Below are 17,481 nucleotides of genomic sequence, written 5' to 3' on the forward strand. Positions count from 1 at the left end.
CTCACTCAACCAAATGACTGCTGCAGTTTATTTTCTTACATTTACAAAGGGATTTCTTTGTTTAATTTAAGGGTTTTCTTTCAACTGCTTCCAGATCCTGAAGCCTGAAGAGTTGCCCCATGACTCATTTGTGTTTTCTCATTGTTTTACAGGTGATGAACTGGTCCGACCCCAGGTACCGCAGACATCCTTTAATGAGTAAGAGAAGCTTTGCTGTTAACCCTGTCACTCTATTTGAAAAACATTGTAACCTGTTATTCACATAAGTCCTGTTTTTTTTTCTTCAAACAGTAGATTAGCCAATAATAACCTGCTGTCTTTGGATCCATTTGTCCCGACCAGCACCAGCTCCAGCTCCAGCTCCTCTGTACCCCACTCATCAGGTAACCCTGTCTGTTGTAATACAACAAATAGACATCATTTATCATTCCAAATCTAAGGTGTTATATCTTACATAAATTCTACAAAAGAGCATATGTGTGTGTGTGTGTATTACACACACACACACACACACACACACAAGTATTTACAAGTAATATTTATAATTAAGACATGTCTCAGGGTCAGCATCTTAATGACAGAGTTCAGCTTGACAGTAATGGAGTCAGAACGTTCTTCATCGACCACACGCACACGCACACACACACACACGCACACTCACACACACACACACACACACTGTATAGACAGACAGTCGTAAGTCATTCACCCCTCCATCCCCCAGCCTCTGGGAGGCTTGTCTTAGGTCTGACCTCCTTCATTATTGATGATGCTTACAGGCTGTTGAAAGTGTCTGGGCTTTTCCAGTCCACAACAGTCTCCTCTAGAGAGCTTGCTCAGGCTGCTGTTGTCACGGAAACCCTCGTATCCCACAGCGACTTCATATATCACTCAGTCTGTCCTCTGCTTTAGTATGAAATCTTTTGTGAATGCCATGGGAAATTTTTGTTGTTGTGGTGGTTCGTTTCTTTGTTTCTAATTTGTGGGTTTGTTTATTTTTTATTATTTTTGTTTTTGTATTTTTTTTTTAATTTTTACATTTTGGAATCTAAAAAATATATCTCCGTTGTTTACTGATACTTGTATATCTTAACACAAACTACGGCATTTACACAAAAATGTGCCCTTGTGTTACAAAGAAAAGCTCCCTGTGTGCCGTGATTCTAGTGTGTGTGCTCCCTCATGCTCTACACGTCTCCCTCTTCTTAGCTCTTGACCTTGATTAGAAGCTTCCATATCTTGGAGAGTGGCACAGTTGATAATAGACTTAACCTAATGTAAATTTTCACAGAATTGACAGTATGTCATACACACAGATTTATTTTTGTGGCTATTTATTATTTTATAAAAATCTTTTTCATTGTATGTTGTAATCCTTAATTTTGTGGGTAAATTCTAGGGCGGATGTTATATTCGTTTGCAAACAAGTGAGCGCTTTTCTTGCTAAGCCAGTCAATGCAGTCACTAAAAAAAGCCAAGCCGTCATTCAAGCTCTGACCTTAGCTGCGAGGGCCAATCGTAATCCAGAGTTAATTGGCACCTTCAGAGGTCAGAGGGTGGAGTTTGGAGCCCCCATGTCACAGACATTGTCAAACATGATCTTGTTATCGGTCTGACCTGGCAAAAGAACAAAAAGAGCAGTGAAGAGGATATAGGACGTGAGTAACATAGCGAGGTATCGCACTTTGCATTTTTCCCTGCTGTGAGCTATTGTGCTATTTAGGTTTTTATTTTTTGGCTTTTGATTAGCGTTGTTTCTTTCATGTGTTATACTGTTTTAATCGAGCCCTATTTATATTGATTTCCTTTTATTTTCTCGTTCTTTGTTTGAATTTGTTCAACGCTTTTTTTGTTTCTCAGACCTGGCTTCTCTCTTCTTAGCATCTTTCCCTCCATCTCTCCCACTACAGTTAAATGATGAGGTCTTTGAAGACCCAGGTAATGCTGTTGCCCATGCTTGCGTTTTGATCATCAGAATAAAACTCTTTCCATAATAGACTCTGACCCTAATTGCTCAAAAATAGGCAAAAATGTGAATGATGATTGGAATGCTTTGCTTAAGCTCACCCCTAATATTTCTAAGAGATGTATCTGTGAATATGAGTATTTTCAACAGAGGCACACATCCTCGTGCTTTTAGGAAAGTTTAAATAAATGTAAAAAAAAAAAAATAAAAAAAAAAGATAAAAGGTCATCATTTACTCAATCCCATGGAAAAAAGAAAGTCATACAGGTTAAAGCTACATACGAGTGAGTTCACAATTTACACACTGACCCAGACCTTTTAACAATGTTATGTGGTTTTAAGTATTTTCAACTCATTTATGTTATTGTGTTTTATTTTATGCATTTGTATTAGTTGTGCCTGACAGAGGTGCATGACGTTTAGCTGGTAGTTTGCTTTCGATCACCAGGTGGTCTTGTTATAGGTTTTTTCTTCTTTAAAATCTTCAAAAAGCACATATTTCAGTAGGATTCTACAATATTCTGACCATTTATTTTTTTACATATTATTTTGATCCACACTTATAGTATTGTTTTATTTTAAAAATGTAATTTATATATTTTATTTTCATTTTTATTACTTTCTTAAAATAATTGTTTACTTATGAGTTACTTTAAATTTGATCTTTTTTATATATAGTTTGATCATTTTCACTTTTGAAACTGCCTCATTTAAAAAGGTCTGTTTTTGTTTTTGTTTAAATTAAGACATTTTTTATGTAGTTATGTAAAATATAGAGCTGTATTCCATATTCAGCTTAGATCTTCTGTGCTTTTTCCTATTTTTTCATTTCCTCCATGTAGCCTTTTCAACATGCCTGTCAGTATGTAGTTTATTTTTTACAATCATGCGTTACTCTTTCTCTCTGATGACCCCTGTAACAGAAGTGGATTTACAGTCGGAGCCCACCTCTCCTTCAGCAGTCAGTCTTGAGATTACAGAGGCTCCTGCTTTTCCCCTTCCCTCTAAACTCCCTCCTCCTGCCGGTCTTGCCAAGCCGTGCACTCCGCCGTTCCCTGTTCTCTCCTCTCCTCTGGAGCTCCCTGATGAGGCTGTCGCTCCCCTCGCCCCTGGCCCAGCTCGAGCTATGAGTGTGCCTCCAGCTCTGCAGGCTGCTCCTAAGGACTATGCTACCCACAAGCCCCCTCTCAGTGCTCCTGTCACTGGTCCAGATGCACTTTCGTCCTGGGCCCAGAGCCAGTGGATTGCCTTTAATGATGCCTTTGTGCCATGTCGTGGACTGTCCCATCAACCAGCAAGGCCTCGGTCAGTGCCCGTTTCTCACCAGCCCAAGCTTTTCTCCAGAGAGCTTGTTGACACATTTGGCAGCTTTGGGAGAGAGGAGAGTGCCCCCTCTCTAAAGGAAGCACCAGCTCGACCCATGCAGGATGGTAATATTGAGGAATGAGAGTTTTAAGCATGTTCAAACACTGTCCCATGGCTACATGACAGTGAGATATGTACTGTGCATTTAACAAACCTAATTTTTTATGTAACTTGTTTTCATTTATTGCAACTGATTTGGTTTTTATTTATTTGCCAAAAGCCCCCGCCACCCCCCTCCCAGTTATAACTTGATTTTAATTTTTTTTTCATTGATTGGTGAAAATGTATATTTTATTTTTGCATTTTCTGCATTAATTATTGATTTAATTAATACAAATGTAACAGACCTGTAAGCCATCATAGTCAGAATTACTGTTTAGCTGGATGCAGTAAAAAAATGTTTGGCCCAAGTTTTGTTTGATTTGTTTTGTTGTATATGGTATATTGTAGTTTTTTTTTGTTTGTTTGTTTTGGTTCACCTACACAAACTAACTCAGTAAAGGTACTCAAATTAATATGAAAATCTATTTATTTTTTGCATTCTCTGCATTGATTATTGATTTGAATAATACATTTTTTTTGCTGGCTACAGTAGGAAAATGTGGCCACCTGCCAAAGCATCTCAATGCAACTATGTCTGCAAGTTTGCTCCGAAATATCATATGCAGCATTTTCTAATTCTAAAACACTATGACTAAGATGGTTTAAAAGGTGCATATGTTTCTTTTCGTTTCTTTACTTGATTTACTTTTTTTATACATATTTTCTGTATTCACTTTATGTTTGTCCATAATTTATATAATTTGTTTATAATGTGACATTGGCCCTTGCATGTGCATTAGGTGTGAACTTTAGATTTCACTGTTAGCTTGTTTTTGTAAGACTGTGTGATGTTAAACCTATTGTAGCAACCTTCTGAATGTTTTTCAGCATTGTTGGGTTTAATCAAGCTCAGAGTGTGCTATTTCCGTATTTTTGAACATCTTGTGGTTCTAACATTTGTGATCATCTCCTTTTATTTATTTTTTGGCACAGTACCTCCAAACAGGCCAACCACTCCCCTGGGCACAGCAACCATTGTCCCGCCTCCAAGACCATTATCTCGGCCCAAACTGCCTGCAAGCAAACTGACGGGCATCAATGAGGCTGTGAGTAAAGAAGATATTCCCTGATTCCACCTAACCCAGGCTATATTATAGAGACTGAAGCCGAATTGAATGCAGTGAATGATTAATCAGTAATTGTTTTTCTACAGGGCCGACCATTCAGCCCTCCCAAGATGACCAACTCCAGCCCTCCTCCCGCTGCTCCTCTGGCTCGTGCCGAGAGCTCCTCCTCTCTCAGCTCCAACACCTCCTTGAGTGCCAGCAACACACCAACTGTCGGTGAGTCTTCAGTTTCACTCATAAATGCACATTAAGGTGAACACACGCTGCCCACACAAAATCTGCATTCACATCATCCGCTTTCACAATAAAATAACAATGAAAATCATATGTATTGGGTTATTTTTATTTCATTTTTTGTGTTTTTTTTTACACTCAGATTCACATCTAAGTAAAGCTAACGTGCACAAATAATGTTCTACACATTTTATTTCATTATATGGTCAACATATGGCTTACCAGATCACTCCATCCTCACCCTTCACTGTTGGGCTGTGCTATCGGCCTATTTTTCTTTCTCTTTTTGGATTCCTTCTTTTCATTTTGAATAAAGAGGACGATTTGTTCGTGGGGAAACTGCCCACATTTGAGAAGAGATGTGAGACTCCTGCAGGTACAGTGGAAAGAACCCAGAAGAACATTTTGTTCTAACTAACTAACAAACTCATGAATGATCATCTGTCCTTGATCAACCAACTGCATTACCCCATCTGCTAAACCACACCTTGTTCCCATTCTGTAACACGCCCTTTGATCTGCGCTGGATTTTCTTGCCTCAAACTAATGTGGATGATCCCTAATCATAAAACTGACTATTGTGCTGCTGTGTTGTATTGTGGCTGAGAATGCTTGGGAGAAATTTCTCAAAGAAGTCTTTTCACTTTACCTGTTGATCTTTCAGTGTTTGTCACTGGAAAGGTTTTAATTGTCTGAGCTCAATCAAAATACTTAAATGTCTTTTCTTTTCTTTTTTTATGTTTTTCTTTTCTTTTCTCTCATAGGGACCTCTCGTGGGCCCAGTCCAGTGACACTGGCTTCCCAGGATGCATTGCCCATTGCAGTAGCATTCACAGAATCAGTTAATGCCTATTTCAAAGGAGCAGATCCCAGCAAGTGAGTTACACATCATCTGCCCTGCAAAGACCATACAGACATCATACAGACTTCTATAGACATTCTGTACATTTGACAAAGAGAGTTGTACAATTGTGATCTCCATGCCTAGGAACATCAAAGGGTAATAAAATCATAACTGATACAAATTTAATTGAAAATGGAAAATGTAAGTGTTAATTATTCATAAGTGAATTGTAATGTATGCTCAGCTCTGAATCATCTGTAAAATGATTTTTAAAAATCCTGATTTTAGGTGTATTGTGAAGATCACAGGAGACATGACCCTGTCCTTCCCCAGCGGCATCATCAAGATTTTCACCTCTACTCCGTCTCCTGCTGTACTCAGCTTCAAACTCTCAAACACGAGCAGATTAGAGCAAATCATGCCCAACCAGCAGTTACTGCACAGGTGAGTTTGTGTTTCTGCTTGTGTTACACTACCATTTGGTCACTATTTTCTTCTTCTTCTTCTTCTTATTATTATTATTATTATATAAAAAAAAAAAAAAGTCATGTCTCTCTGTGAATGAGCTGCGTTGTCATGTACTACATACTCAAGTATGTGCCAGTGTGGCTTATAGTGCCAGGTTTAACAGTGCCTGCTGTCTTACTATCTGAGGACGTGAACAATAAATAATAATTTCATCATTTTATTTGAGGAAACCACGGTCAAAAACGTTGACACTCAAAGCTCTTCAATACAACCCGTCCAAATAAAAGTCTGCTTTTTAACTTGAAGAAATTGACAGAAATTACGATTGTACTATAATGTAGCCTACTTTTAAAATAATAATAATAATAATTTACATAAACATTAGGGAATATAATTTTTTCCCTCATTTTAATTTAGTAAATCTCTGTTGTGCAGCCCTTTGCGAAAACATGAAAGATAAAGGTTTTAAAACATCAATTAAATTGTTAAATTTGTATGCATTTTCATCACCACCATTTTTGATAGTATATTTTTAATTAAATCATTTATCAAATCAAGTACAGAATCCAGAAAATTAAGTCAAACCAGAATTTATGAATTTGTATGAATTATTAATGATAAATATAAGTTATTAAACTAATAATCAATGGTAAAATTTTCTTGTTTTTGATTAATAAATTTTATAAACACATGCTTTCAAACATTGCCCCCCCCCCCAAAAAAAAACCCTGTTTTGATTGTTTAATACCGTATACCGTGAAACCGTAATACCGTGGTATTTTCTGAGACGATTATCATACCGTGAAAATCTCATACCGTTACAACCCTAGTTTCCACAAAAAGCAGCACACCTGTTGATAACTGGCAAAATCAAGAACTGTTTCTTAAGCAGCAAATCGGCTATTCGAATGATTTCTGAAGGATCATGTGACACTGAAGACTCCAGTAATGACTACTGAAAATTCAGCTTTGCCATCACAGGAATAAATAAATATATTTAAATCTTTTTTTCAAAATAGATTTTGAAATATAAAAAGAAAAACTGTTTTTACGGTGTTATTAATCAAATAAATGCAGCCTTGATTGGCATAAGTGACTGATATGTTTTGTATATTTGTAACAGTCTTCTTATTTTCATCATGATTCCACATTGTAGCTCTGTGCTCAAGTGCTCTGGCTAAACTCGCGCTGCTCTCGCTCACCCACATCCTTTTTGCTGTTGTGCGAGTTGGTGCCAGCAGCTCCCAGGCATGACTAATCAAATCAGGAGCGATTTGTGATTTAATAGTTGAGCTGCTGCAGTAGGGTTAGTTGTTCCATGCTGCTACAATGACACGCAGCAGTGAATTATTTAGCTCTTAATAGTGTTTCCTCTGTGTGTGTGACTCCAGTGACTCCTCCCAGACCGAGACAAACACTAAAGACTTTTGGCTGAACATGCCTGCACTGACAGCGTACCTCAGGAAGATCTCTGAGCAGAACCCTACTGCATCCTATTACAACGTGGACATCTTAAAATACCAGGTTTGTAGTTTTTCATTCAGTTATCTTTGGGACAGTTCTCTGTTTGCCTATGAATTCTTTAAAAAACATACAAGTAAAGCATGTTAGTTCTAGCTGTTCCAGTATACTTGCATTTTTACTGTTGATATTTAGTTTCCCCGATTTTTGGTGGGTAAGCAAAGATCATTTGTCCTTCTTTTCTCAGGTATGTTCAAATGGGATTCAGTCAAGTCCTCTGAACCTTGTGGTGTACTGGAAATGCACTCCTAGTACTACAGACCTGCGAGTGGACTACCGATACAACCCAGAGTGCATGCAGTCCCCCGCAGCTCTCACCAATGTACAGGTGTTAGTGCCCGTCAATGGTGGCGTCACAAACATGCAGTCACTTCCCAATGCCATCTGGTGAGTTGGAGGGAGTAGACACGCAAATATACAAACACAATATATCTTGTTATAAAAACTGCTGTATGGACCTAATCACTGTAATATTTAAGTTATATACATAACATACACTAACGTTTAAAGGTTTGGGGTTGGTGATTTTGTTTTATAATGAAGTTCAAACTAAAGAGGCTGCATTTATTTTATAAAAAAATCTGTAAAAACCGTAATATTGTAGAATATTTGTTACATTTTTTACAGTTTTTTTTATTTAATATATTTTTAGATGCAATTTATTCCTGTGACGTCAAAGCTGAATTTTCTGTATCTTAACCCCAGTCACATTTCTTGTCAATGTTGAAAAGAGTTGAGCTGCCTAATATTTTTGTGGCAAACAAGATGCATTTTTCCAGGATTCTTTGTTGCATTTATTTGAAATAAATGTAAACGTCTTTGACCAATTTTTGACCAAAATTTGACCAATTTAATGCACCCTTGCTTAATAAAAGCAATAATTTCTTTCAAAAAAGAAAAAAAATCTTACCGACACCAAACTGTTAAATACACAGCGGTGTATGCATAATCATAGAGTCACTTTAACAATGTGATTGTTACTGTTTTAATTAGGAACGCAGAACAGAGTAAGTCACTATGGAAATTGAGTGATATCTCTGACAAGTCTGAAAATGAAGGTAAGAACAAATATATATATATATATTTTACTTAATAGCAAACTCTCAGCTTGTAAGTGCACAAAAGTATTGTTTCTCATTTCCCCTAGGAATTTTATAGACCAATTAAAATATCAATGCAAAAAGGTCAAAAAAAAATTCAGAAAGCAGACACCACAGTGCATTTTCTACATTGTGTTGTAGAGATTAAAAGATCATCTGGCACAGAGTATTTCGGTGTTGACTATGTTTGTACGTGTCAGGCTCTGGTTCTTTGAGAGCAAAGTTTGAGCTGTCTGATGGCCCCTCCATCCCTGCCACCCTGGCTGTTCAGTTCTTCAGTGAAGGAAGCACTCTGTCTGGTGTAGATATGGAACTGGTCGGCTCTGGTTACCGTCTCTCCCTCAATAAGAAGAGATTTGCCACTGGTAAGACGGACTTTAGACTTCCCCAAAGCAACATTTACACCATCACTAGAAGATGTTCTCAACATATGCACAAGCATGTAGTTTTGTCATTGAAATGAGTTGACCAGAGATGTGTGTTTGTGTACATTTACAGGCCGCTATATGGCTGACTGCTGAGATCTGAGCAGAGGCCTGTCCGCTCTCAAATGCAGGAAAAATCTGGAGGTTGATTTCTGTTCATTCATTAATTCTGTCACTGGTTCGCAATGATATTTATGGAGGATCGTTAGGGGGGATGGAAAAAGAGAGCAGTCTGGGTGAAGGCCTCTCATGCTTCTGTTTCCTCTCCACACTCTGAACGATCCAGTTCCAGTGAAGCACCTTCTGGAGGTTCAAGATTTTTATACTATATTAACGTAGCACTGAATATCAAACACTGTGTACAAAGAAAAATAAAAAAAAAGAAAAGAAAAAATTAGGAATGGCAGGATATTGGCGAATGAAATCATTCATCTTTGATACTTTTCGATCAATTCAGACTTTTATAAAGTCAGAACGGTAGTGTTTGTTATATTTTGATATGTATAGTTAACAATTTGTAATATGAATTATGTGTATAATACAACATATCTTGGCAAAAAAAGGACAAAAAAAAAACTGCACTAACAATCTTTCTGGATATTTGTTGAGCATTCATTTCTCCTCTTGTATTCCCCCTAATGTCAGTCACAATGACAATGAAGAGAACAAAAGGTGGAAAAAAAGGAGAGACACGAGAAAAGCCTCAGCAATAGATCACTTCATTCTCAAGAAAGCCTTACTTCTCGTCTGTGGTCTTTTCCATAAACCAAGCATTGCACATAAGTCTGATAGATTTAACCCCCACCCCCCCACACAATGTTTTCGATGTTTTCCAGATTCATTTTTTTCTTTCAGTTTTATTTTTCCTTATAAATGTGCAAAATTGCATTTATGGATTTTTTTAAAGGAACACTCCATTTTTTCCACTCCCCTAGAGTTAAACAATTGAGTTTTACCATTTTCGAATCCATTCAGCCGATCTCTGGGTCTGGCGGTAGCACTTTTAGCTTAGCTTAGCTTAGCATAAATTATTGAATTTGATTAGATCGTTAGCATCTTGCTCCTATTTAAAACTCGACCCTTCTGTAGTAACATTGTGTACCAAGACCGACGGAAAATGAAAAGTTGCGATTTTCTAGGGTGATATAGCTAAAAACTATATTCTCATTCCAGCGTAATAATCAAGGAACATACCATTGGTGCAGCAGGTGCAGTGATATTACGCAATGCCGGAATGAGAGTATAGTTCCTAACCATATTGGCCTAGAAAATCGCAACTTTTCATTTTCCATTGGTCTTAGTACACCATGTAACTACAGAAGAGTCAAGTTTTAAATAGGAAAAATATAGAAACTCTTTTGTCATTTTTTAGCGAGATGCTAACGGTCTAATAGGATTCAATGATCTATGCTAAGCTAAGCTTAAAGTCCTACAGACCCAGAGATCGGCTGAATGGATTCGAAAATAGTAAAACTCAACTGTATAACTCTGTTATAGTGTTCCTTTTAAAGTTTAGTGCCATTTTCACTTTGTCAAGAAAACCTACTGGTTAGTTGTGTGTCTTGCTTAACAGCAAAAGACAACTTAACACTGACTTCAGTGCCTCTTTTTTGTTACTTGAGATAATTATACAGGACAATTTGCATGTTTTCCCCTTTTTTATATTATGACCTTTCCTCTTCCTAAATTTTTGAAGTGCCAGTTCAGTTCTTTATGCTTCCTGATGGGATACTGAAGGGAAAACACTGCCTAAACGTTAGCCTTTATCCTTCAAACCCCTTCAAAGTGCTTTACCTAAACAGTTCACTGCAAAGGAACGTGCTGTTCCCCTTTTAGACGTCATCCAGGTGTTTTCTGTAATGCCTTATAGATGTGTGCAGAAATGATACCAAAATAACCACAGAAAGTTTTTAAACACCCACCTGACCATTTGAGAAGATCCTTGTTGATAAACAGACCAAAATATTGTGAATATTAGCATATCAAGATGAATTAAAAGCATGCACACTTTTTAGTGTAGTTGATTAACAGCGGACTACCAGTTTGATTAGATTAATGTATTTTTAAGGGTTACGGTGTGTATATGTTTTCACCAAATGTGCCGTCACGTCTGTTTTTGAGTGTTTAATGTTAATAATAATCTGAACACATTAGTTTCTTAAAATTATGCCTTGAATGATCTTTTTTGCTTTGAAGTTTGCCAAATACCAATCAAAAAGCACAATGATGCAATGAGCCAGTGGAAGTTTTAATGTGTGCAGAGTCAAACTGCCACATGAGAGAGATCCTCATTTTGAGATTTTCTTATGTTTTTTTTTTTTTTTTTTTTTTTTTTGCTGGAACCCAGTGGTGAGCATTTACAGTGCTTTAAGGGGCTCTGTCCCCCATACAAGGGCTATTTGCCTTGTCCTCTTAAGAGGACCACATCTCCAAGGGCTACCCCAATCTCAGCGATAGCCAACACCATCTGTACCTTAAAATGAAAAACACTAATAAACACTAAACGCCACCAATGAAGGATGAATCTGAAAACAATGACGTTCTTTAGAATTACGTCTTGTTTTCACCAGGAACTTTTTTTTGTCTCTTCGGTAGCAGCCTAACAGTTTGTGAAGTAACAACATAAAGTTTTTATATTTAAGATCATCACTGTCTTTATGTACTGTCTTAATTCACTTGTATTCACTATAAAATGTGGTGTTGGTGTCAATACAGAGGCAGAAATCAACTTGTGAACATCCTGGTCAGTGTAGCATCCGAATACAATATTGGCTTCTTTAAGTGAATATGAACTAGTTGTGTAGTTAGCGAGCTGGTTCTTGCTGCCTCCACAGCCACGTCAATATTCATAAGTCATTTTGCAGCATTTAAAAAGTTTCTTCTTTTCTTTCATATTTTTCATGTCCACATTCTGTGGCATGGTAAAACATTTTTGACTTTTTTTTTTTTTACCCACCTAATGTCAATTTTTACTAATATTTCTGCCATGTTTCTCTGCTTTATGATGTTCTGTGTCAGTAATAAATGTGTAATATATAAATCTATACAAATATAAGAAATACTACAGAATGCTAACTTGTCCGTCTTCTTTGTTTGCATAGAGCTATTTAGAAATTAAGCTATGTTTCCTTAATCAAAAAACAGCTCAATATCCCATCAGTAATATGGTAACTGTGAAGAAAATGTAAATTTCTTTTGAGAGAATAGTTGTTTTATTTTCTTCACTAATTTCACCAGCCAATATCTCGCAGGTGTACTGCAAAAGTAACATGCGTACATTGCATATATTTACACACTGACCTCTGGAAGACCTTGTTATGTGTATATATATATATATATATATATATATATATATATATATGATTGTTTACTACTAAATAAACTTTCAGTTTATCATACAGAGCAGGTAAATATTCTACTCTGTGCTACAGACACAGATCAGGTTCTGATTTGTAAACGTAACACTGTACCTCATAATTTTGGACTGTGCTTCAGCTATTCAGTATTGTTTCCATGTATTTAAGCATTTTTCATGCACTTGATGGTTGATTTCTACTTGGGGAAAGTATGGATAGATTTAACGATAAAGCAATTCAACATTCAGATGTTTACACAGTCATGCTTCTGAACACATCTGCTGCACTTCCACTGCTCCTTGCAAAGTGAAATAAAACTTACCCACATGTGCTAGCCATCCGGCTTACTTACGCACCTAATGTGTGTGTCTTTTATGTGTTTACATATGTGTCAGGGTTGTAGACCCCTTCATGAACCCTTTCCACAAAAAAAGCCTCTGCGCTTCACAGTTTGATCTACATCAGACCTGCTTAAATCCTGATTACACTACTTGATCTGAATTGAGTTTATGGTTTAGACCCGTTCATACAGTTATTTTCAGTCCTTTAATATCTTCAGTGTTTGTATCACATTCTTTGTTCAAGACCACTTTTTTCAGAGACCACTTCTACAGGCAACATCGTTATGCCACTAGTTGGCAAAAGTCTTTATGAGTGAGCCATGGAAATATTCAGTTAACAAAATAGCACTTGTTTATTCAGGAACCAATCAAAGATGCATCCCAATTTGCATACTTAGGCTCTGTTTTATGCCATTTGTTGCGTAGAGTGGGCCTATTGTTCTCACACTGAAAACTCCATAAAGATGAAGGGCACTTGAGGTGTCCTGATAATGTAGGCCTAGGCCTTATTTAATTGAAAATAAATCGATATATAATTGTGGAAATTTTGGACCCTTAATGTTTTCCTTAGTTACCGGAAGGCTATCAGACTTGGATTTTGGTTAAAAAAAAAAAGGTATACACTCATTAAAGTGATTTTTATACAGTACAGACCAAAAGTTTGGACACACCTTCTCATTCAAAGAGTTTTCTTTATTTTCTTGACTATGAAAATTGTAGAGTCACACTGAAGGCATCAAGGGCTATTTGACCAAGAAGGAGAGTGATGGGGTGCTGCGCCAGATGACCTGGCCTCCACAGTCACCGGACCTGAACCCAATCGAGATGGTTTAGGGGTGAGCTGGACCGCAGACAGAGGGCAAAAGGGCCAACAAGTGCTAAGCATCTCTCTGGGAACTCCTTCAAGACTGTTGGAAGACCATTTCAGGTGACTACCTCTTGAAGCTCATCAAGAGAATGCCAAGAGTGTGCAAAGCAGTAATCAAAGCAAAAGGTGGCTTTTTTGAAGAACCTAGAATATGACATATTTTCAGTTGTTTCTCACTTTTTTGTTATGTAAATAATTCCATATATAATTCCACATGTGTTAATTCATAGTTTTGATGCCTTCAGTGTGAATCTACAATTTTCATAGTCATGAAAATAAAGAAAACTCTTTGAATGAGAAGATGTGTCCAAACTTTTGGTCTGTACTGTACATTAATTTAAAAGTGATTCACACACTCTTTATAGGGGTCTAGTTAGAGGATCCTTAGCAGGGAGTTTGATTGACAGGTGATCTGACCAATCGCAATGTAGAATCTGTCATTTTTGTCTGACAAAAAAATCAGACAGGAGAGTAGATAAACATCGGTGGATTTGAACTTCAGTGTCAAAGTAATCCAGAGTGAAGATATCATGCTCTAGAATGTTAAAGAGTAGAGGGTCTTTCGTCTCTTAGCTAACTGATTTCAAATGTTCTTTGGATGTTGTCACAGGCTATGTTTTTGCATAGACTCTGTGGGGTAATAGAGTTGAGTTATTAAAGAAGGAGAGAGCAGGAGCAGCATCACTTACGTTTATGCTCCATTACAGAATGACATGGCCTTTTGATCCAGCACCCCCCTCTTCAGTATGAGCAAAACCATCTGAGCAAACACACTAGCTGGACCTTCATAACTTAAAAATGTGTTTACTTTTCTCCTCCATCTCACACTATTCCCCTCATTTACTCCTCTTTAATCCTTTGGCTTCTCTTTCTCTCTAACTTTCCACGTTTCCACCCGCACCCATCTACTGACTGTATTCTGTTTATTTTCTCCTCTTCTCCTTTCTGAAAACATCTATCCTACTGTATCATCTCTTTCCCTCTTCCTCCTCTCCTAACCACACCTTATATCATTCTTGATCTGCGTCCACATCTGCCGGCTCCTCCCTCGCTTCAGCCTTTGGTTGGTCTCCCAAAACAACAGTGCATGAGGAGCTCGCTTCAAACCATCTGAAATCCTTCAGGTTCTCCTGACACTCATATTTCACCCTCTAGAATCCATATGTTGAAAGATGTTTTAATAGAAACCTTGTTTTAGTACCACGTCGTCTGTCCAGTGACATCTCTGCATCTCATAATGCTTTCACTACTAATTCTAGGCCCTGTTGACTCGTGGAAATGAATCTGGACATGGTTTGTTTGTGTGTTTGCTTGGCTACAGTTGGGGTACAGTATTGTCCCCAAAAGTGAGGTAATGCTGCAGTCACAATACACTTTCTCTGCTACCTTTAGGCTTTCTGTTGCGCAAACTCAACTCTGACAAAATCTCCATTATCTCTTTGTAAAAATTGCACATTTTCTGATTATTCAATGGAATGGGAAATTGGAAACCAATTTAGATAATCTAAAAATAAAGCTAAATAAACGTGCATGTTTGCAATGTTTGATGCATATAATTGCACACAAAAATGGAAAGCATTTTCTCAGTCTTATCAAATTTATGATAGGCTGGTTTCCTTTCAGGATTATAAATTCATTTAATTGGAACCAAACTCCAGATTAATACAGAGAGCGCTTTTAAGGATGAAATAACTGGATTTGACAAGGTGACTGGCATCAAATTTTTTAAAATACATGAACAGTTTGTTTGAGGTTGATGTTCCATTCTGTTACTTTTCCAAGCTAGTTTGGGTTGGATGGATTTAATGTCTTCATAAATAAAGTGTACAGACAAGAGACTTATGAGGATGTTTGAAGTGGTGCTCACAATTTGAAACGCCAATAAAATAGCCAGAATCATGTCACAAAGCAGAGTGTTCTGAGACAAAATTTAACTGCTTTTGTTTACAGGCTGTCAGAAAAAAAAAATTGTCCATCTTCTGCCTGGATTTTATTTTGATTATTATGATTGGTTCCTCTCAGTTACTCGGCGGCGGCATTTGTTTCTCTCCTTGTTTCTCTCTCCCTCCTACCCTGTCTATGCCTCTCTGCTCTCTGGGTTGAAAGCAGATTGGTGAAAAGGCACGTAAAACTGTTCCTCTATACTGAGCCAAAGAGAAACTGTAGATGAGAGCTCAGAGCAGTGGAAGGATGGAACAATGGGAGGACAGGTTGAAGGGAATGAGAGATGCGAGAGAGAACAGGCTTTCGTGCCTGGCGAGCAAAGCCACGTCATGGGCAATTTGTCACAAGGTCGGGGGCCATGATGGAGAATGGCGACATCTTAACTCCCATGGAGCTGCCCCACAGTGTCTATACTATCAGCCAGCCAAAGATGAGGTAATATTGCCTGCACCAGATCACACCAAAAATGTCTTTGTGTCCGGTATTGCAGATAATCATATCTAATCACATAACGATGAAGTCATTTGTTCAAGTCTGTTAGTGTGAGTTATTGCATGACGCTCTTGAATACTTCATACTTCCAATTGGTCAAATTCAGCATTCAGTTGGCTGATCTTTCCTAATATTTAGTGTTGTTCATAGCAACTTTGTGTCAGACTGAATCTGAAATACTCTTGTTTCATAGAAATGCAACTGATGCCATTTTGCATCTCGACTGTAGAGAAATCACTTCAGAGGACTTCAGTGTTAATATTACTGTAATGTTGCTTCTCGCTTCATGTGTGTTTAAGTACATTGTAATTAACTTTTTTATCTTAGAGTGAGCTGGTAGATAAAAGAATACATTTAGGTAAAATTGTAAAATAATTTACATAAAGTTGATGTGTAGATAAGATTTGATGTCAAATTCTTTTAATCTGAAACTCTGGATTTGTCAGACATTCTAAGGACATTTATTTTTTCACCAGTTGTTTCAAATATATACTACTGTATAAAAGTTTAGGGTCAGTGATATATATGTTTCTTGCGAACCAAATCAGAATGTCAGAATGATTTTTGGCGGCTAAAGATTTCAGATGTGTCATCACAAGATTAAATGAAATTTTATAATTAAAAGAAAACAGGTGTTATAAATGAAACAATGGAGAAGCACAGAACAAAATATGGCTGGTGAAAACAGATGGGTGCAGTAGCTCTCGGCTGATTGGTTGTGGAGGATGTACGTGACTATGTCATGAAGCAACGTGCTGCCTCATTGAAATGAAATGGGTGGTCAAAGTCTGGGAGAGAGGAATAGAAAGAAAGAGTGTGCAATGGAAACCCATTAAGGCCCCTTTTGTGATTGCAGTCGGGCTTTTCCCATTGGAGGACGTGGATACTCATGCAATAGTGTGCAGTCTGGATATTGTGCTGGAAGGAAGAGGGGAGATGAGGTAAATTAGGACAAGAGAGGAATCAAGAGTGAACCGCAGTTGCAAATAATAAAATATTTAATTTGCTGGCTAATCATTTAGAGACGAATGAAGCAATAAGTTAATGCTTTGTTAATAAGATTTAAGATTTGTTAATACAATACTGAGACCATGTAGTCTTCACTAATATTTAATCCAGTGCAGGGTCATATGAAGAAATTCTCTACTGTTGTTTTGTCATCCCATCGAATTTAACTGACTAGTGGCTAGAGAGAATCAATAGGGGGTGATTCAAACAAAGACTTGTCCAAAGCTTTCACGCTGACCATATCTGAGCAGATATCATTTAACCAGACCTTTCCTGCATACACACACACACATACCAGCACACACATTTGTTATTCACATGCATACTATATGCCATGATCACAAAGAGAGAGAGAGAGAGCGAGAGAAAGAGGAAATGTT

At 37.4% G+C, this 17,481-nt stretch overlaps 1 protein-coding gene across 1 annotated transcript in view; it reads left to right on the top strand.

Moving 5' to 3' along the window:
• Positions 1 to 9,876, top strand: part of LOC132141218 (F-BAR domain only protein 2-like) — a 40,943-nt gene extending 31,067 nt beyond the window's left edge. Inside the window, exons 17-29 of the mRNA XM_059550540.1 lie at positions 153 to 198; positions 292 to 383; positions 1,861 to 1,938; positions 2,890 to 3,396; positions 4,367 to 4,479; positions 4,587 to 4,716; positions 5,499 to 5,610; positions 5,867 to 6,022; positions 7,438 to 7,570; positions 7,755 to 7,954; positions 8,561 to 8,625; positions 8,868 to 9,032; positions 9,166 to 9,876. Coding sequence (XP_059406523.1) covers positions 153 to 198; positions 292 to 383; positions 1,861 to 1,938; positions 2,890 to 3,396; positions 4,367 to 4,479; positions 4,587 to 4,716; positions 5,499 to 5,610; positions 5,867 to 6,022; positions 7,438 to 7,570; positions 7,755 to 7,954; positions 8,561 to 8,625; positions 8,868 to 9,032; positions 9,166 to 9,188 — 1,820 coding nt within the window. The 3' untranslated portion in view covers positions 9,189 to 9,876. The remainder of the gene's footprint in view (positions 1 to 152; positions 199 to 291; positions 384 to 1,860; positions 1,939 to 2,889; positions 3,397 to 4,366; positions 4,480 to 4,586; positions 4,717 to 5,498; positions 5,611 to 5,866; positions 6,023 to 7,437; positions 7,571 to 7,754; positions 7,955 to 8,560; positions 8,626 to 8,867; positions 9,033 to 9,165) is intronic.
• The last annotated feature ends 7,605 nt before the right edge of the window (positions 9,877 to 17,481 follow it).

The sequence above is a fragment of the Carassius carassius genome, chromosome 5 (genome assembly GCF_963082965.1).
Source record: "Carassius carassius chromosome 5, fCarCar2.1, whole genome shotgun sequence".
Lineage (NCBI taxonomy): Eukaryota > Metazoa > Chordata > Actinopteri > Cypriniformes > Cyprinidae > Carassius > Carassius carassius.